This window comes from Mobula birostris, chromosome 2, assembly GCF_030028105.1.
Source record: "Mobula birostris isolate sMobBir1 chromosome 2, sMobBir1.hap1, whole genome shotgun sequence".
In the NCBI taxonomy this organism is placed as follows: domain Eukaryota; kingdom Metazoa; phylum Chordata; class Chondrichthyes; order Myliobatiformes; family Myliobatidae; genus Mobula; species Mobula birostris.
The window spans coordinates 131,156,285-131,176,465 of record NC_092371.1 but is presented as its reverse complement, the minus strand read 5'-3'; the positions used below and the strand labels follow the sequence as shown (position 1 = coordinate 131,176,465).

At 54.2% G+C, this 20,181-nt stretch overlaps 1 protein-coding gene across 1 annotated transcript in view; it reads right to left on the bottom strand.

Annotated features, from left to right (window-relative positions):
* Positions 1-19,963, bottom strand: part of LOC140210892 (zinc transporter ZIP9-B-like) — a 147,792-nt gene extending 127,829 nt beyond the window's left edge. The window contains exons 1-2 of the mRNA XM_072280159.1: positions 19,817-19,963; positions 15,758-15,788 (exon numbers count right to left, since the gene is read on the bottom strand). Of these exons, the coding sequence (XP_072136260.1) occupies positions 15,758-15,788; positions 19,817-19,963 (178 nt within the window). The remainder of the gene's footprint in view (positions 1-15,757; positions 15,789-19,816) is intronic.
* Positions 19,964-20,181: the final 218 nt, after the last annotated feature.

Sequence of the window (20,181 nt, the reverse complement as noted above, 5' to 3'; positions counted from 1 at the left end):
GGGGGAGAGGTGGAGGCTGATTTGGGGGGAGAGAGAGAGGCAGATCTGGGGGGAGATGGAGAGGCAGAGTTGCGGCGAGAGAGATTCAGAATTGGGGGAGAGGGGGAGTCAGAGTTGGGGGAGATGGAGAGTCAGGGTTGAGGGAGAGAGAGTCAGAGTTGAGGGAGAGTGGGAGTCAGAGTTGGGGGAGATGGAGAGTCAGTGTTGGGGGGTGGATGGAGAGTCAGAGTTGGGGGAGATGGAGAGGAAGTGTTGGGGGAGATGGAGAGTCGGAGTTGGGGGGAGGGTGGGAGGCAGAGTTGGGGGGAGATGGAGAGTCAGATTTGGGGGGAGAGGGGGAGGCGGAGTTGGGGGAGAGAAAGTCAGAGTTGTGGGGAGAAAGAGTCAGACGGAGAGATGGAGAGTCAGAGTTGGGGGAGAGAGAGTCAGAGTTGGGGAGATCGAGAGTCAGAGTTGGGGTTGATGGAGAGTCAGAGTTGGGGGAGAGGGGGGAGTCAGAGTTGGGGAGATGGAGAGTCAGAGTTGGTGGGAGATGGAGAGTCAGAGTTGGGGGAGATGGAGAGTCAGAGTTGGTGGGAGCGAGAGTCAACGTTGTGGGAGTTTGACAGTCAGAGTTGTGGGGAGATGGACAGTCAGAGTTCGGGGTAGAGGGGGAGGCAGAGTTGGGGGGAGATGGGGAGGTAGCATTTTGGGGAGAGAAAGTCAGAGTTGAGGGGGAGACGGGGAGGCAGAGTTGAGGGAGATGGAGAGTCAGAGTTGGGGAAATGGAGAGTCAGAGTTGGGGTTGATGGAGAGTCAGAGTTGGGGGAGAGGGGGAGTCAGAGTTGGGGGGAGATGGAGAGTCAGAGTTGGTGGGAGATGGAGAGTCAGAGTTGGGGGAGATGGAGAGTCAGAGTTGGTGGGAGCGAGAGTCAACGTTGTGGGAGTTTGACAGTCAGAGTTGTGGGGAGATGGACAGTCAGAGTTCGGGGTAGAGGGGGAGGCAGAGTTGGGGGGAGATGGGGAGGTAGCATTTTGGGGAGAGAAAGTCAGAGTTGAGGGGGAGACGGGGAGCAGAGTTGAGGGAGATGGAGAGTCAGAGTTGGGGGAGATGGAGAGTCAGAGTTGGGGGAGATGGAGAGTCAGAGTTGGGGGAGAGAGAGGTCAGAGTTGGGAGAGATGGAGTGTCAGAGTTGGGGGAAATCGAGAGTCAGAGTTGGTGGAGAGAGAGTCAGAGTTGCGGGGAGAGAGAGTCAGAGTTGGGGGAGAGAGAGTCAGAGTTGTGGGAGAGGGGGAGGCAGAGTTGAGGAAGTGAGAGTCAGAGTTGGGGGAGAGGGGGAGTCAGAGTTGGGGGAGATGGTGAGTCAAAGTTGTGGGGAGATGGAGAGGCAGAGTTGGGGGAGATGGAAAGTCAGAGTTGGGGGAGATGGAGAGTCAGAGTTGGGGGGGAGATGGAGAGTCAGAGTTGCGGGGGAGAGGGGCAGGCAGAGTTGGGGGAGAGAGAGTCAGAGTTGGGGGGGAGAGAGAGTCGGAGTTGGAGGGAGAGGGGGATGCAGAGTTGGGGGCGAAGGAGAGTCAGAGTTGGGGGAGATGGAGAGTCAGAGTTGGGGCGAGATGGGGAGGCAGAGTTGGGGCGAGATGGGGAGGCAGAGTTGGGGCGAGATGGGGAGGCAGAGTTGGGGGAGAGGGCGAGGCTGATTTGGGGGGAGAGGGAGAGGCAGTGTTGGGTGAGAGAGAGTCAGAATTGGGGGGAGAGAGAGTCAGAGTTGGGGAAGAGGGGGAGTCAGATTTGGGGGAGATGGAGAGTCAGTGTTGGGGGAGATGGAGAGTCAGAATTTGGGAAGAGAGAGTCAGAGTTGAGGGAGAGAGAGTGAGAGTTGAGGGAGAGCGGGAGGCAGAGTTGAGGAAGAGCGAGTCAGAGTTGGGGGGAGAGGTGGAGTCAGAGTTGGGGGAGATGGAGAGTCAGAGCTGGGGGGAGATGGAGAGTCAGAGTTGGGGGAGATGGACAGTCAGAGTTGGGGGAGATGGGGAGGAAGTGTTGCGGGGAGATGGAGAGTCGGAGTTGGGGGCGAGGAGGAGGCAGAGTTGGGGGGAGATGGAGAGTCAGAGTTGGGGGAGAGGGGGAGGCAGAGTTGGGGGAGAGAGAGTCAGAGTTGTGGGGAGAAAGAGTCAGACGGGGAGATGGAGAGTCAGAGTTGGGGGGAGATGGAGAGTCAGAGTTGGGGGAAGAGGGGGAGGCAGAATTGGGGGGAGAGGGGGAAGCAGAGTTGGGGGAGAGAGAGTCAGAGTTGGGGGGAGAGGGGGAGTCACAGTTGGGGGAGAGAGAGTCAGAGTTGTGGGGAGAAAGAGTCAGACGGGGAGATGGAGAGTCAGAGTTGGGGGGAGATGGAGAGTCAGAGTTGGGGGAAGAGGGGGAGGCAGAATTGGGGGGGAGAGGGGGAAGCAGAGTTGGGGGAGAGAGAGTCAGAGTTGGGGGGAGAGGGGGAGTCACAGTTGGGGGAGATGGAGAGTCAGAGTTGGGGGAGAATGGAGAGTTAGAGCTGGGGGAGATGGAAAGTCAGAGTTGTGGGGGAGAGAGAGTTGAAGTAAGGGGGAGAGAGAGTCAAAGCTGGGAGAGAGAGTCAGAGTTGGGGGGAGATGGAGAGTCAGAGTTGGGGGAGATGGAGAGTCAGAGTTGGGGGAGTCAGAGATTGTGGGGAGAAAGAGTGAGACTTGGGTGAGATGGAGAGTCAGAGTTGGGGGAGATGGAGAGTCAGAGTTGGGGGAGAGAGAGTTAGAGTTTGGGGAGATGGAGAGTCAGAGCTGGGGGGAGATGGAGAGTCAGAGTTGGGGGGAGCTGGAGAGTCAGAGTTGGGGGGAGAGGGGGAGGCAGTGTTGGGTGAGAGAGAGTCAGAATTGGGGGGAGAGAGAGTCAGAGTTGGGGGGGAGAGGGGTAGGCAGAGTTGGGGGCGATGAATAGTTAGAGTTGGGGGAGAGAGAGTCAGAGTTGGGGTAGATGGAGAGTCAGAGTTGGGGGGAGATGGAGAGTCAGAGTTGGGGGAGATGGAGAGTCATAGTTGGGGGAGATAGAGAGTCAGAGTTGGGGGGAGATGGAGAGTCAGAGCTGGGGGGAGAGGTCGAGGCTGATTTGGGGGGAGAGGGAGAGGTAGATCTGGGGGGAGAGGGAGAGGCAGAGTTGCGGGGAGAGAGAGTCAGAGTTGGGGGAGAGGGGGAGTCAGAGTTGTGGGAGATGGAGAGTCAGAGTTGGGGGAGATGGAGAGTCAGAGTTGGGGGAGATGGAGGGTCAGAGTTGGGGGAGATGGAGAGTCAAGGTTGGGGGAGAGAGAGTCAGAGTTGAGGGAGAGGGGGAGGCAGAGTTGAGGAAGAGAGAGTCAGAGTTGTGGGAGAGGGGGAGTCAGAGTTTGGGGAGATGGAGAGTCAGAGTTGGGGGGAAATGGAGAGTCAGAGTTGGGGGGAGATGGGGAGGCAGAGTTGGGGGAGAGGTGGAGGCTGATTTGGGGGGAGAGAGAGAGGCAGATCTGGGGGGAGAGGGAGAGGCAGAGTTGCGGCGAGAGAGATTCAGAATTGGGGGAGAGGGGGAGTCAGAGTTGGGGGAGATGGAGAGTCAGAGTTGGGGGAAATGGAGAGTCAGAGTTGGGGGGAGATGGGGAGGCAGAGTTAGGGGAGATGGGGAAGCAGAGTTGGGGGAGAGGTGGAGGCTGATTTGGGGGGAGAGAGAGAGGCAGATCTGGGGGGAGAGGGAGAGGCAGAGTTGCGGCGAGAGAGATTCAGAATTGGGGGAGAGGGGGAGTCAGAGTTGGGGGAGATGGAGAGTCAGGGTTGAGGGAGAGAGAGTCAGAGTTGAGGGAGAGTGGGAGTCAGAGTTGGGGGAGATGGAGAGTCAGTGTTGGGGGAGATGGAGAGTCAGAGTTGGGGGAGATGGAGAGGAAGTGTTTGGGGGAGATGGAGAGTCGGAGTTGGGGGGAGGGTGGGAGGCAGAGTTGGGGGGAGATGGAGAGTCAGATTTGGGGGGAGAGGGGGAGGCGGAGTTGGGGGAGAGAAAGTCAGAGTTGTGGGGAGAAAGAGTCAGACGGAGAGATGGAGAGTCAGAGTTGGGGGAGAGAGAGTCAGAGTTGGGGAGATCGAGAGTCAGAGTTGGGGTTGATGGAGAGTCAGAGTTGGGGGAGAGGGGGAGTCAGAGTTGGGGGAGATGGAGAGTCAGAGTTGGTGGGAGATGGAGAGTCAGAGTTGGGGGAGATGGAGAGTCAGAGTTGGTGGGAGCGAGAGTCAACGTTGTGGGAGTTTGACAGTCAGAGTTGTGGGGAGATGGACAGTCAGAGCTCGGGGTAGAGGGGGAGGCAGAGTTGGGGGGAGATGGGGAGGTAGCATTTTGGGGAGAGAAAGTCAGAGTTGAGGGGGAGACGGGGGAGGCAGAGTTGAGGGAGATGGAGAGTCAGAGTTGGGGGAGATGGAGAGTCAGAGTTGGGGTTGATGGAGAGTCAGAGTTGGGGGAGAGGGGGGAGTCAGAGTTGGGGGAGATGGAGAGTCAGAGCTGGGGGGAGATGGAGAGTCAGAGTTGGGGAAGATGGACAGTCAGAGTTGGGGGAGATGGGGAGGAAGTGTTGCGGGGAGATGGAGAGTCGGAGTTGGGGGGCGAGGGGGAGGCAGAGTTGGGGGGGAGATGGAGAGTCAGAGTTGGGGGGAGAGGGGGAGGCAGAGTTGGGGGAGAGAGAGTCAGAGTTGTGGGGAGAAAGAGTCAGACGGGGAGATGGAGAGTCAGAGTTGGGGGGAGATGGAGAGTCAGAGTTGGGGGAAGAGGGGGGAGGCAGAATTGGGGGGAGAGGGGGAAGCAGAGTTGGGGGAGAGAGAGTCAGAGTTGGGGGGAGAGGGGGAGTCACAGTTGGGGGAGAGAGAGGCAGAGTTGTGGGGAGAAAGAGTCAGACGGGGAGATGGAGAGTCAGAGTTGGGGGGAGATGGAGAGTCAGAGTTGGGGGAAGAGGGGGAGGCAGAATTGGGGGGAGAGGGGGAAGCAGAGTTGGGGGAGAGAGAGTCAGAGTTGGGGGGAGAGGGGGAGTCACAGTTGGGGGAGATGGAGAGTCAGAGTTGGGGGAGATGGAGAGTTAGAGCTGGGGGAGATGGAAAGTCAGAGTTGTGGGGAGAGAGAGTTGAAGTAAGGGGGAGAGAGAGTCAAAGCTGGGAGAGAGAGTCAGAGTTGGGGGGAGATGGAGAGTCAGAGTTGGGGGAGATGGAGAGTCAGAGTTGGGGGAGTCAGAGATTGTGGGGAGAAAGAGTGAGACTTGGGTGAGATGGAGAGTCAGAGTTGGGGGAGATGGAGAGTCAGAGTTGGGGGGAGATGGAGAGTCAGAGTTGGGGGGGAGAGGGGCAGGCAGAGTTGGGGGGAGAGAGAGTAGGAGTTGGAGGGAGAGGGGGAGGCAGAGTTGGGGGTGAGAGAGTCAGAGTTGGGGGGAGATGGAGAGTCAGAGTTGGGGGAGAGAGAGTTAGAGTTTGGGGAGATGGAGAGTCAGAGCTGGGGGGAGATGGAGAGTCAGAGTTGGGGGGAGCTGGGGAGTCAGAGTTGGGGGGAGAGTGGGAGGCAGAGTTGAGGGGAGATGGGGAGGCAGATTTGGGGGGAGAGGTCGAGGCTGATTTGGGGGGAGAGGGAGAGGTAGATCTGGGGGGAGAGGGAGAGGCAGAGTTGCGGGGAGAGAGAGTCAGAGTTGGGGGAGAGGGGGAGTCAGAGTTGTGGGAGATGGAGAGTCAGAGTTGGGGGAGATGGAGAGTCAGAGTTGGGGGAGATGGAGAGTCAAGTTTGGGGGAGAGAGAGTCAGAGTTGAGGGAGAGAGAGTCAGAGTTGAGGGAGAGGGGGAGGCAGAGTTGAGGAAGAGAGAGTCAGAGTTGTGGGAGAGGGGGAGTCAGAGTTTGGGGAGATGGAGAGTCAGAGTTGGGGGAAATGGAGAGTCAGAGTTGGGGGGAGATGGGGAGGCAGAGTTAGGGGAGATGGGGAAGCAGAGTTGGGGGAGAGGTGGAGGCTGATTTGGGGGGAGAGAGAGAGGCAGATCTGGGGGGAGAGGGAGAGGCAGAGTTGCGGCGAGAGAGATTCAGAATTGGGGGAGAGGGGGAGTCAGAGTTGGGGGAGATGGAGAGTCAGGGTTGAGGGAGAGAGAGTCAGAGTTGAGGGAGAGTGGGAGTCAGAGTTGGGGGAGATGGAGAGTCAGTGTTGGGGGAGATGGAGAGTCAGAGTTGGGGGAGATGGAGAGGAAGTGTTGGGGGAGATGGAGAGTCGGAGTTGGGGGGAGGGTGGGAGGCAGAGTTGGGGGGAGATGGAGAGTCAGATTTGGGGGGAGAGGGGGAGGCGGAGTTGGGGGAGAGAAAGTCAGAGTTGTGGGGAGAAAGAGTCAGACGGAGAGATGGAGAGTCAGAGTTGGGGGAGAGAGAGTCAGAGTTGGGGAGATCGAGAGTCAGAGTTGGGGTTGATGGAGAGTCAGAGTTGGGGGAGAGGGGGAGTCAGAGTTGGGGGAGATGGAGAGTCAGAGTTGGTGGGAGATGGAGAGTCAGAGTTGGGGGAGATGGAGAGTCAGAGTTGGTGGGAGCGAGAGTCAACGTTGTGGGAGTTTGACAGTCAGAGTTGTGGGGAGATGGACAGTCAGAGTTCGGGGTAGAGGGGGAGGCAGAGTTGGGGGGAGATGGGGAGGTAGCATTTTGGGGAGAGAAAGTCAGAGTTGAGGGGGAGACGGGGAGGCAGAGTTGAGGGAGATGGAGAGTCAGAGTTGGGGGAGATGGAGAGTCAGAGTTGGGGTTGATGGAGAGTCAGAGTTGGGGGAGAGGGGGAGTCAGAGTTGGGGGAGATGGAGAGTCAGAGTTGGTGGGAGATGGAGAGTCAGAGTTGGGGGAGATGGAGAGTCAGAGTTGGTGGGAGCGAGAGTCAACGTTGTGGGAGTTTGACAGTCAGAGTTGTGGGGAGATGGACAGTCAGAGTTCGGGGTAGAGGGGGAGGCAGAGTTGGGGGGAGATGGGGAGGTAGCATTTTGGGGAGAGAAAGTCAGAGTTGAGGGGGAGACGGGGAGGCAGAGTTGAGGGAGATGGAGAGTCAGAGTTGGGGGAGATGGAGAGTCAGAGTTGGGGGAGATGGAGAGTCAGAGTTGGGGGAGAGAGAGTCAGAGTTGGGAGAGATGGAGTGTCAGAGTTGGGGGAAATCGAGAGTCAGAGTTGGTGGAGAGAGAGTCAGAGTTGCGGGGAGAGAGAGTCAGAGTTGGGGGAGAGAGAGTCAGAGTTGTGGGAGAGGGGGAGGCAGAGTTGAGGAAGTGAGAGTCAGAGTTGGGGGAGAGGGGGAGTCAGAGTTGGGGGAGATGGTGAGTCAAAGTTGTGGGGAGATGGAGAGGCAGAGTTGGGGGAGATGGAAAGTCAGAGTTGGGGGAGATGGAGAGTCAGAGTTGGGGGGAGATGGAGAGTCAGAGTTGCGGGGGAGAGGGGCAGGCAGAGTTGGGGGAGAGAGAGTCAGAGTTGGGGGGAGAGAGAGTCGGAGTTGGAGGGAGAGGGGGATGCAGAGTTGGGGGCGAAGGAGAGTCAGAGTTGGGGGAGATGGAGAGTCAGAGTTGGGGCGAGATGGGGAGGCAGAGTTGGGGCGAGATGGGGAGGCAGAGTTGGGGCGAGATGGGGAGGCAGAGTTGGGGGAGAGGGCGAGGCTGATTTGGGGGGAGAGGGAGAGGCAGTGTTGGGTGAGAGAGAGTCAGAATTGGGGGGAGAGAGAGTCAGAGTTGGGGAAGAGGGGGAGTCAGATTTGGGGGAGATGGAGAGTCAGTGTTGGGGGAGATGGAGAGTCAGAATTTGGGAAGAGAGAGTCAGAGTTGAGGGAGAGAGAGTGAGAGTTGAGGGAGAGCGGGAGGCAGAGTTGAGGAAGAGCGAGTCAGAGTTGGGGGGAGAGGTGGAGTCAGAGTTGGGGGAGATGGAGAGTCAGAGCTGGGGGGAGATGGAGAGTCAGAGTTGGGGGAGATGGACAGTCAGAGTTGGGGGAGATGGGGAGGAAGTGTTGCGGGGAGATGGAGAGTCGGAGTTGGGGGCGAGGAGGAGGCAGAGTTGGGGGGAGATGGAGAGTCAGAGTTGGGGGAGAGGGGGAGGCAGAGTTGGGGGAGAGAGAGTCAGAGTTGTGGGGAGAAAGAGTCAGACGGGGAGATGGAGAGTCAGAGTTGGGGGGAGATGGAGAGTCAGAGTTGGGGGAAGAGGGGGAGGCAGAATTGGGGGGAGAGGGGGAAGCAGAGTTGGGGGAGAGAGAGTCAGAGTTGGGGGGAGAGGGGGAGTCACAGTTGGGGGAGAGAGAGTCAGAGTTGTGGGGAGAAAGAGTCAGACGGGGAGATGGAGAGTCAGAGTTGGGGGGAGATGGAGAGTCAGAGTTGGGGGAAGAGGGGGAGGCAGAATTGGGGGGGAGAGGGGGAAGCAGAGTTGGGGGAGAGAGAGTCAGAGTTGGGGGGAGAGGGGGAGTCACAGTTGGGGGAGATGGAGAGTCAGAGTTGGGGGAGATGGAGAGTTAGAGCTGGGGGAGATGGAAAGTCAGAGTTGTGGGGAGAGAGAGTTGAAGTAAGGGGGAGAGAGAGTCAAAGCTGGGAGAGAGAGTCAGAGTTGGGGGGAGATGGAGAGTCAGAGTTGGGGGAGATGGAGAGTCAGAGTTGGGGGAGTCAGAGATTGTGGGGAGAAAGAGTGAGACTTGGGTGAGATGGAGAGTCAGAGTTGGGGGAGATGGAGAGTCAGAGTTGGGGGAGAGAGAGTTAGAGTTTGGGGAGATGGAGAGTCAGAGCTGGGGGGAGATGGAGAGTCAGAGTTGGGGGGAGCTGGAGAGTCAGAGTTGGGGGGAGAGGGGGAGGCAGTGTTGGGTGAGAGAGAGTCAGAATTGGGGGGAGAGAGAGTCAGAGTTGGGGGGAGAGGGGTAGGCAGAGTTGGGGGCGATGAATAGTTAGAGTTGGGGGAGAGAGAGTCAGAGTTGGGGTAGATGGAGAGTCAGAGTTGGGGGGAGATGGAGAGTCAGAGTTGGGGGAGATGGAGAGTCATAGTTGGGGGAGATAGAGAGTCAGAGTTGGGGGGAGATGGAGAGTCAGAGCTGGGGGGAGAGGTCGAGGCTGATTTGGGGGGAGAGGGAGAGGTAGATCTGGGGGGAGAGGGAGAGGCAGAGTTGCGGGGAGAGAGAGTCAGAGTTGGGGGAGAGGGGGAGTCAGAGTTGTGGGAGATGGAGAGTCAGAGTTGGGGGAGATGGAGAGTCAGAGTTGGGGGAGATGGAGGGTCAGAGTTGGGGGAGATGGAGAGTCAAGGTTGGGGGAGAGAGAGTCAGAGTTGAGGGAGAGAGAGTCAGAGTTGAGGGAGAGGGGGAGGCAGAGTTGAGGAAGAGAGAGTCAGAGTTGTGGGAGAGGGGGAGTCAGAGTTTGGGGAGATGGAGAGTCAGAGTTGGGGGAAATGGAGAGTCAGAGTTGGGGGGAGATGGGGAGGCAGAGTTGGGGGAGAGGTGGAGGCTGATTTGGGGGGAGAGAGAGAGGCAGATCTGGGGGGAGAGGGAGAGGCAGAGTTGCGGCGAGAGAGATTCAGAATTGGGGGAGAGGGGGAGTCAGAGTTGGGGGAGATGGAGAGTCAGAGTTGAGGGAGAGAGAGTCAGAGTTGAGGGAGAGAGGGAGGCAGAGTTGAGGAAGAGAGAGTCAGAGTTGGGGGAGAGGGGGAGTCAGAGTTGGGGGAGATGGAGAGTCAGAGTTGCGGGGAGATGGAGAGTCAGAGTTGCGGGGAGATGGAGTGTCAGAGTTGGGGGAGATGGAGAGTCAGAGTTGGGGGAGATGGAGAGTCAGAGTTGGGGGGAGATAGAGAGTCAGAGTTGGGGGAGAGAGAGTCAGAGTTGGGGGAGAGAGAGTCAGAGTTGGGGGAGCTGGAGAGTCAGAGTTGGGGGGAGATGGAGAGTCAGAGATGTTGGAGATGGAGAGTCAGAGTTGGGGGAGATGGAGAGTCAGATTTGCGGGGAGAGGGGGAGGCAGAGTTGAGGGACAGAGAGTCAGAGTTGGGGGGATATGGAGAGTTAGAGCTGGGGGAGATGGAAAGTCAGAGTTGGTGTGAAATGGAGAGTCAGAATTGGGGGAGAGAGAGTCAGAGTTGGGGGAGATGGAGAGTCAGAGTTGGGGGAGATGGAGAGTCAGAGTTGAGGGGAGATGGAGAGTCGGAGTTGGGGAGAGAGGGGGAGTCAGAGTTGGGGGAGTCAGACTTGGGGGTGATGGAGAGTCAGGGTTGGGGGGAGATGGAGAGTCAGAGTTGGGGGAGTTGGAGATTCAGAGTTGGGGGGAGATGGGGAGTCAGAGTTTGGGAAGAGGGGGAGTCAAAGTTGGGGGAGGGGTAGGCTGAGTTGGGGGAGGGAGAGTAGTGGAGGGAATCAAAATTCGTAAGTACAAAGTATACAAAGTAAAAGGTAATAAATGTTCCTGAGTCTGAATCAGAGAGAAAATCAGAGGGAGAAGGTGGTGGGGGGGGGGGTGTTTGGTTAAGAGGGGGGAGAAGAGAAGGGGAGGGGAGAAGAGAGTGTGTGGTGAAGGAGGGCGGAGGTGAAGTGGGGTGAAGTGGGGGGTGGTGAGGAGGGGTTGGTGAGGAGGGGGGTTGAAGAGGGAGGGTGATTAAGAAGGGTGATGGGGTGATGAAGAGGGTGTGAAGAGGGGGTTGATGAAGGTGGTTGAAGAGGGGGGTGAATAGGGGAGTGAAGAGGGGCTGGTGAAGATGGGTTGGTGAAGAGGCGCTGGTGAAGAGGGTGGTGATGAAGAGGTGGGTGGTGAAGAGGTGGGTGGTGAAGAGGTGTGTGTTGAACAGGTGAGTGTTGAAGAGGGGATGATGCACAGGGGGTGGTGAAGAGGGGGTGATGAACAGGGGGTGGTGACGAGGGGGTGGTGAAGAGGGGGATGGTGAAGAGAGGGTGGTGAAGAGGGGGGTGGTGAAGAGGGGGGTGGTGAAGAGGTGGTGGTGAAGAGGTGGTGGTGAAGAGGGGGGTGGTGAAGAGAAGGTGGTGAAGAGAGGGGGTGAAGAGGGGATGGTGAAGAGGGGGGTGGTGAAGAGGGGATGGTGAAGAGGGGATGGTGAAGAGGGGATGGTGAAGAGGGGATGGTGAAGAGGGGGTGGTGAAGAGGGGGTGGTGAAGAGGGGGACGGTGAAGAGGAGGATGGTGAAGAGGGGATGGTGAAGAGAGGGTGGTGGTGAAGGGGGGGTGAAGAGAGGGGGTGAAGAGAGGGGGGTGATGAAGAGAGGTGGAGATTGTGTGGATAGTTACACAGTGGGGTTCGACGTTGGGTGTGTCCCACTGCCTGAGGAAGAGACAGGCAGGCGGTGCCTGTGGAACGTTGGGACGGGTGATGTGCTGTGTGGCTGGGATCACTTTGGTTCACACAACTGGAAGCTGAGTGGGACTGTGTGTGGAGGGAGTGCGCAGGGCTGGGAGGGGAGTGGTGGGGTGGGGTGGTTACATGAGAATGAGCCAGAGCTCAGACCGGAAACAGACGGGGCGCCTGTGATTTGTCAGCCATTAGAAATGAGGTGCAGACTCCCCCGTCAGCAGAGAGGCGGTTAACTCCTTTCCCACCCTTCCCCCATACCCATCCTGGTCAGTTCTTGCAAATCTTCTCTACACTCTTTCCAGTTTAATATAACAGGGTGACTAAAACTGTACATAATACTCAGGTGTGGTCTTGCCAATGTCTTATACAACCGCAATAGAAAGCAATTCTCCCACTTTACAACTCAACACTATTCTTACTCATATCACCTGTTTTCTAAGTCTACTCCCTGGTACCATCCAGCACCCAGCTCCCAGGAAGAGCTCTGTGCACATCTCAGGCTGATTCCTCACTCCAATGTCACACCCGTGGCCAAGAGATTAAACTGAGGCTCCCTCTCCCAACTGAGGAAGGTCCGGCCATTGAAGAGATATTTATGAGATCATGGATGTCTATAGCAGAAGCTTCCAGGGCCGGGGGGGTGGGGTGGGGGGTCACCACTGGAGGGTGGCAAGCAGGATACAGGGAAGATTACACAAAAAAGCCTTTTCTCCCCCTACACACACTTGTTTACTGTGGATTCCCTATCTTGGGAATACTGGAAGCAACCTTCAAAAAAGAAAATTAGATTGGGCATCTGAGAGAAGGTAATATGTGGGACAATGGGAAAGGTGGAATCACTCCTGGGTTGATTCGATATGCCGGATGGCCCTTGACACTGATACAAGAAAAATTCCAGAAAACTTCCTCAGACCTATGACGAATTTTCCTGGGGTAAGGTTAGTCTGAGCTGGCAGCTTATTCCATCTAAGACAGTAGTGGCTCAGAGGCACAGCAGGTAGAGCTGCTGTCTTACAGTTCCAGAGATTCAGCTTGGATCCTAGCCTCAGCTCCCATCTGTCTGCAGTTTACACATTCTCCTGTTGCTCTGCTTTCTCCCAATTATATGTCAGCCAGTTGGCTGACTGGCCGCTGTGAACTGCCCCTAGCATGCAGGTCAGTGCAGAGCGTGAGAGCTTGAAGACTTTTCTTTGAGTATCTGAAGGGACCGTTCCTCAGGTTCTGCCCCACACGCCTGACTTTCAGTCACCCAGTGCAGAGGTGGAGGGCTGGGGGGAGTGGGTTACTCAGGGGAGTTCCTAATCGGCTTGTTCCAGGGCCTGGCCAAGGTGGCCATTTGGGGTCCATGTGGTGGGCAGTCAAGGATTCTACCTAAGCATATTACTTCCCTTTTTCCAGGGATGCGTCTGTGCTTATTTGTCCCCGGAGAAGGAGCATGCGGTTTCCACGGGTACACTGGGGTAATTCTGAGACCAACGGGCACCACGGGGGCTCCAGAGCATTCTGGGTAGAGATGAGTATGTTGAAATTCAAAGCTGTTGACTGTAATTTGGGGGAATAGTGGTATGTTGTAGGAATGTAATGCTGTATTCAGTGGATAAACCTCTTTTAAAAAAGGAAATCAAGAGTGCACGAGGGGTAGAATCTGGGGGGGGGGGTGGATTGATATGAATATGGAGAGAACAGATGGCCAGCAGAGAGTCTGTGGGCTGAAAGGCCTGTTCTATCCTGTAAAACTCTGTGAACTCAAGCTGGAATAGTGCTTAAGGCTGTGAGGGAAGCACAGGACAGGGAATGGGGCTGACAGGATCGCTGCTCATGGACTTAGGTAGGCAGAACAGACCAAATGGTTTGGGTGCGTTGATGCTTGGCACTGACCCAAAGATGACCTCAGCATGTATTCCCCCGAGTTCTGACTAATAGCTCTTGGATGAGGTTTGCCTGAGCTGTCAGGCTGATCTATTTTAAGGGTCTTTGTTCTATTTAAGACAAATGCTGGTCTGTTTTACCATGAATGAATTTAGTGTTGATGCTGTCCAATGGGGAGTCACCGTGTGTCATCAACACTGTGAGACCACGTTACCCTCAGCACCTTCAGACTGGACAATGGTCTTCCTGGCACAGTGCAGCGGCAGCTTCCCCTCCCCAGCAGACTGAACGCTCACCTTGCACCCAGGCTGCCCGGGCCATCAATCGAGAAGGTGTGGGGTGTTGAGGAAAGCCAATGTGTCTGTATCTATCACGAGAAGCCTCGCTCTCTGTCCTGGACCAGGAGACCTGTCTCTCATCACTGTCAGCCCTTGACCGACCCCGAGACCCTCCTGGTGTTGGTGACGGTGACATAGTTGTTCTGCAGGAACCTGTGCTCCCAAACACAGTAAGGTAAAGCACAGGAGCAGGACTGGCCCAGAATGTAGTGCCAAGTGAATGACGCCTGATTCCCCTGATCCCCTGATCCCTTCTGCCTGGACATGGTCCATACCCCTTCATTCTCTGCACATTCATACACCTACCCCTGAGCCTCTTACTTACATCTATCGTATCCTCCTCCACCATCACCTCTGGCACCACACTCCAATCGTATCCTCCTCCACCATCACCTCTGGCACCACACTCCGGGCAACCACCACTCTCCGTGTAAAAAAACTTGCCTTTGAATGTACCCGATCGTTCCTGAAATGCAAGTCCTCTGGTACTTGACATTTTAACTCTGGAGAAAAGGTACCAGCTGCCTACTCTACCAGAACGTCTTGTAAACGTCTCTTAGATCTCCCATCTGCCTCTACTACTCCAGAGTTGACCAACCTCTCCTTATAACACACACCCTCTAATGCAGGTAGCATCCAGTAGTCCAGAGTGTGTCTCAACCCCACAGATGCTGAGGCATTACAATCCAAACCATGGGATTATTGTCAGATATGGTGGCCAGGAACCATCTGGGTCATCGGGTCCAAGACAACATCCCAGCATGGAAAGCAGACTTTGGGGTGGCAGAGTGGATCAACCATCTCAAAGCCCCGGTGAAATCCTGACTTCCAGTGCTGTCTGTGTGGAATTTATGCATTCTCCCTCTGATCACATTTACCCTGGATGCTTCAGTCTCCTCTTACATCCTAACTACAAGTTAATTAGTTGGCCATTGTAAAATTCTCCCCAGTGTTGGAATAATTAGGAGGAAATAGCTTTTCTCTGTGAGACAGGATAGACTCGATGGGCCAAATGGTCTCCTTCTATGTCTTAAGATATGGAAAACCTGCTACCCTTGCCCAGACTGGTCCCTGAAACTCTGGATCCACCAGTGTGGTTGGATTTCTAACTACTTGTAGATTATTGGGACCTTAAACCCGTTACGGCATCAACGGCCCTGCCTGCAGGCAGCACCCAGATCTCCAGATCAAGGCTTTGAGTCTCACTGCAGAGAACTGAACACAAAGTGCAGGCGACGGCCCCATTGCAGGGCTAGGGTGGGACTACACTGTTAAACAGAGGCCACAAACCATCTGCTGGAGGGACCCAGCAGATGCAACAGCGTCTGTGAGAGGAATTAAACTGACGATGATTTGTGTCAAAACCTAATGTCAAAGTTTTGACGAAGAGCTCTGACCCAAAATGTTGACAAATCCCTCCCACCTCCACCCACAAATGCTGCTCGATCCGTTGAGTTCCCCCAGCCGACTGTATCTTGCTCCAGAATCCAGCATCTGTCATCTAAGGGCCCTTCCCTCTGGATCAGTGGATCAGGAACAACGTTTGCCAGACAAAGGGATCTGGGAATACAGGCCCATAATTCATTGAAAATGGTGTCACAAGGGGATAGGGCCATGAAGGAAGATTTTGGCACATTGGCCTTCATAAATGAAAGTACTGAGTACAGGAGATGGGATGTTATGTTGAAGGTGCATAAGATATTAGTGAGGCCTAATTTAGAGTATTGTGTGCAACTTTGGTCACCTACATGAAAAACAGCAATAAGATTGAAAGAATGCAGACAAAATTCACAAGGTTGTTGCCGGGGCTTGAAGACCTGAGTAATAGAGAAAGACTGAATGGATCATGATCCCCTGGAGCGCAGGAGAACAAGGGGAGATTTAATAGAGGTGTGGAAAATTATGAGGGAAATAAGAAGGTTAAGTGCATGCAGGCTTTTTCAACTGAGGCTGAATGAAACTAGAACTAGAGGTCATAAGTTAAGGGTGAAAGGTGAAATATATAAAAGGAATCTGAGGGGAAACTTCTCTACTCAGAGAGCAAAGTGGTGGATGTGGGTTTGATTGCAACATCTGAGAGAAATTTGAATAAGTACCTGTACATGGATGGGAGGAGTATGGAGAGCTATGGTTCCAGTGCAGGTCAATGAGACTAAGCAGAATAACAGTTTAGCACAGAACAGGGTGAGGGCCTGTGTCTGGACTGTAGTGCTCTATGGTTCTATCAAGGTAATATCACTGACTTGTCTGCCTCACCCCCACTGTAGTTGTTTGGGTTGTGAATCAGCTGTTGAGAGAAGGAGTGAATGAGACAAGACTAATGACAATTCCGTCTCCTGTCACGTTGACATGCTTTGCAACAACAGATCCTTCTTCAACATCACTGATTGTGCAGTCGCTCCACTGAATTCCTGAAAAATTAGCTGTCAAACACGGTCAGATTTGTCAGAGGCTTCAGCCGTCAATGATCCCGCTTGGATGTAGCGAACAGAGCCACAAGCGCAGATTCTGGGATTGGAAGGTTCGCCGATCTCAGGACACCAGGCAAGCGGAGATCACTGCTGGCTGGTGTGAGCAGGTCACTCAGAGAACCTGAGAGGCTCACGTAGGTGCCACAGCCGGTACAGCTCACCAACCTCAGGAGGCTGAAGAAATATGGCATGTCCCATTTGACCCTTAGCAAATTTTATTGATGCATCACAGAAAGCATCCTGTTCAGAAGCATCACAGCTTGCTATGACAACTGCTCAGCCCGTGACAGCAAGAAACTGCAGAGAGCTGTAGACACAGCCCACAACATCAGGGAAACTCTCCTCTCCTCTTGTCTACACTTCTCACTGTCTCAGTAAAGCAGTCAACGTAATCAAAGACCCTCATCCACCCAGCTATTCTTTTTCTCCCCCTCCCATCAGGCAGAAAATACAAAAGCAAGAAAGCATGTAGCACCAGCTTCTGAGTATCCCCTGGTACAATAAGGTGGAGTCATAACCTCGTATGTACCGGCTCTGTATTTTCTCTGTACTGAAACACGCCAGTCTGCATCTTGTTACTGACTCCCTCAATGCACCGTTATTTATTGTATATTTGCAGAGACAGCGTGAGAACAGGCTCTCCTGGTCCAACGTGCCCACGCTGCCCAATTACACCCACGTGACCAATTAACTGTACGTTTTGGGGGGAAACCCATGCAGTCATTGGGAAAACGTACGAGCTCCTCACAGGTGGCTACGGGATTTGAACCCAGGTCTCTGGAGCTGCAATAGTCTTACGCCACTCTGTTGTAGTGAAACGATCTACAGAGACGGCACGATGGACACTGACCCTCCCTGGCACATGTGTTCATGGGTATGCATTGACAATTAAACTTGAACTTCAATTCACCACAAACAATGGGAAGGTTTCTCCAGGTGATCACAGACTGAATTCCACTGGAGGTGTCTAAATGTCTCTGTAACTGGTTCCTCTACTTCTCCTGGTAGCTCAGTCCAAGCAACCACCACACTGTGTAAAAAACCTGCCTCTCACACCTCCTTTAAACTTTCCCCCCTTTCATCTTAAATTCATGTCATCTAGTAATAGATATTTTTATCCCGGAAGGAAGATTCTGTCAGTCTATCAATGTTTCTCATTATTTTATACCCTCCCTCAGGTCTCCCCCCCAGCTCCAGACAGACAAAACAGCTCGAGTCTGTAGCACATACCCTCAAATCCAGGCAGTATTCTTATAAATCTCTTCTGCACCCTCTCCAAAGCCTACACATCCTTCCTGCAACAGGGTGGCTAGAACTACAAGGAATATTCCAAGTGCCGTCTAACCAGAGTTTTATACAATTGCAACCTGGCTTCCTTACTCTTGTGCCCAATGCCCTGACCGATGACAACAAACATGCCACGTGCCTCCTTTACCGACTGGTGTTGCCACTTTCAGGGAGTTATGGACTGGGATCACAAGATCCTCAAGTATATCACTGCTCCCAGCAGTTCTGCAATTCAAAATTTATTTTGCCATGGAGCCATATTCAGGGGTAATGTACAGTGGAACGTAGCCCAGCAGTGCCACTTCTGAAATGCCATCCGCCTCAGAGGTCATTAGGAATGGACAGCCAAGTCCACAGACATGGGTGTTTAAGAACACTTCCTCATCCAGAGGAACAATACAAAGAACTAGTGACTGGAGGCAACTGCCGGCTTGTACAACATGGCCACAGCAAGGCCTCCAGGGCAGCATGGACAACTCGATGCTGTCAGCTACTGACTGTGTAGATCTGGCTGACACAGTGACACAGCTGGTAGGGCCTCTGCCTCATAGTGCCCAAGAGCTAGGCTCAATCCCGACCTTCCGTGCTGTCTTGGTGGAGTCTGCATGTTCTCCCTGTGACCACATGGGTTCCCCAAGTGCTCCAGTTCCCTCCCATGTCTCGGTGATGGCAAGCCGGCAGGTTAACTGGTTGCTGTGAATTTCCCATAGTGTCAGGGTGAGGAGCAAAATCTGTGGTGGAGTTCCTGGGAACGTGGGGAGAGTTTACGGGGGATGGGACTGCTCTGTGAGCTGGGGTAAACACAATGGGCTGATCGGTCTTCTACATTTCCGATATGGAATAAAAATATGGAAAAATGGACACAATGGAGCAGATCTTGAAATCTGGATCAACACACCATCTGCTACAGGAACTCTGAATCGAGCAGCATCTGTGGTGGCTGAGAGATGGTTGCTATTTTGGGTCAAGACCTTTCGTTAGGATTGAGAGTGGAGAGAGGAGGTGGTCAGTATAAAGAGGAGAGGGGGATGCAGAGGTGATGGGTGGAGGGGGGAGTTAGGGGACAGAGGCAGGCCAGTGGCATTACTCAGCAGGACACCAGAGTTCACCAGGTACAAAACAGACTCATTTCCACAAGAAAGCCAGTCATGAGGGGAAACTTAAACTGCTCTGCCATCCCTGACTGACCAGTGAGGACAATAACCTCCAGTAATCACGGGACAAAGACATTAGAGCTTCCCTCTGCTGGGGCCCTGACCAGCTGGCAATGGGTGTGTATGTGTGAGAGATCGAGATCATGTGTGTGTGTGTGTGTGTGTGTGTGTGTGTGAGAGAGAGAGAGAGAGAGAGAGAGAGATTCTGTGAATATATCTGAGTCTGTGTTTGTGTTTGTGTGAGCATGCACTCACTATCTCACAAAGGCCAGGTATGTTTCCCAACACAGAATAGAACTGCAATGAGAGTCACGGGGACAAATCTGGAGAATGTGAAATGAGATATCAGTACAGGAGGAGAGTGTCGGGTCCCTTGCCCAGCCGATCACAGCTCAACTTCCATCCCAGAGCTCTGCCCCTTACACTACCATTTCCTTAATATTTAAATATCTACCCATTTCCACAACACATCCTTAACATTTCAATTATTTCATAATGGTAATATATAACAAATTAATATATTGATCTATCCTTTACTGTATCTACTGAATATGTAATGATAATAAATAATATATTAATATATGGATCACGTCCTTATCATATCTACTTGTTTTCTCAATATCAAAAAAAACTATGGACAAGTATGCAAAGGATTCCAGAGGGTGAGGGGGTATCTCTTCACCTCTGCTCCTTGAGTGAGCTAGCACAGGTAAACATGTCAAATGCCCTGTTGCCCGTGTTGTTTCTTTGCTTTTAACCAGCTGCCAGGCACAATGAAGGAGGACACCTAAAGACTGAACATGCAGCAGCCCAATTCGAATAGACACACCAATGTTCAGCCTCACGTGTACAAGTACACATACACGCAAGGTCATGCATAAACACGCACACGATGGCAAACACAAACGCACAAGCGTGTGCAGGATTCCACAGGCACTTGGGACACGTACGTGCAGACATACCTGTAAGTGAAAGATGCGCGCACACCCACAGACACTGTGCACCCCCCCCCCCACACACACACAGAAACGCACTGCCACCCATGAACACAAGTTCCACTTCACACTGTTCCTCACAGACACACCCGGTTTTCTTTCTCTTTCTCTCTCTCTCACACACACACAGACGCTGTTCTACACATTGTTACACACGTGGACACACACACGTTTCCACTCACACTGGTGCTCATACATACATGTTCACACACGCTCTCTCTCTCTCTCTCTCGCACACGCACACATACAGAGGTTTCATACATACACACACACAGGCTTTCACGCACACGAATTTACACTTTTTCAAACCCACACAACACGTCGGTGCATTCTCACAGACACATTTTCTTTCACACACATGAGCCGGTTCCCACAGCCGTGACGGACCGACAGACTGAACCACCTTACCCCCTCCTGGAGATCGGCTGCCCCGGACTCTCCCCGCTCGGCTCCCCACAGCCGGCGCCGGAGCCTGGGCTGCAGGCAGTACAGGAGGGTGGCGAGCCCGGCGGCGGCGGTGAGCAGCAACACCTCTGCTCTGCGGAGCCGCCGCATCGCCGAGCGGCCCCAATCTTCAGTCGGTCCGCTCTCCTCTCCCCGTTCCGAGCCTCAATGACATGCCGTCCCGTCCCGTCCCCTCCCACTCTCCTCTCCCCTCCCCCTCCGGGGAAGGGAAGGAGGGAGATGTGACAAAGGGAAGGAGACGAAGGAGGAGTGTGATGACAGTGGGGGTGAGCTCGATGAGGAAGGGAGGGTAATTCAAGGGGAAAGAG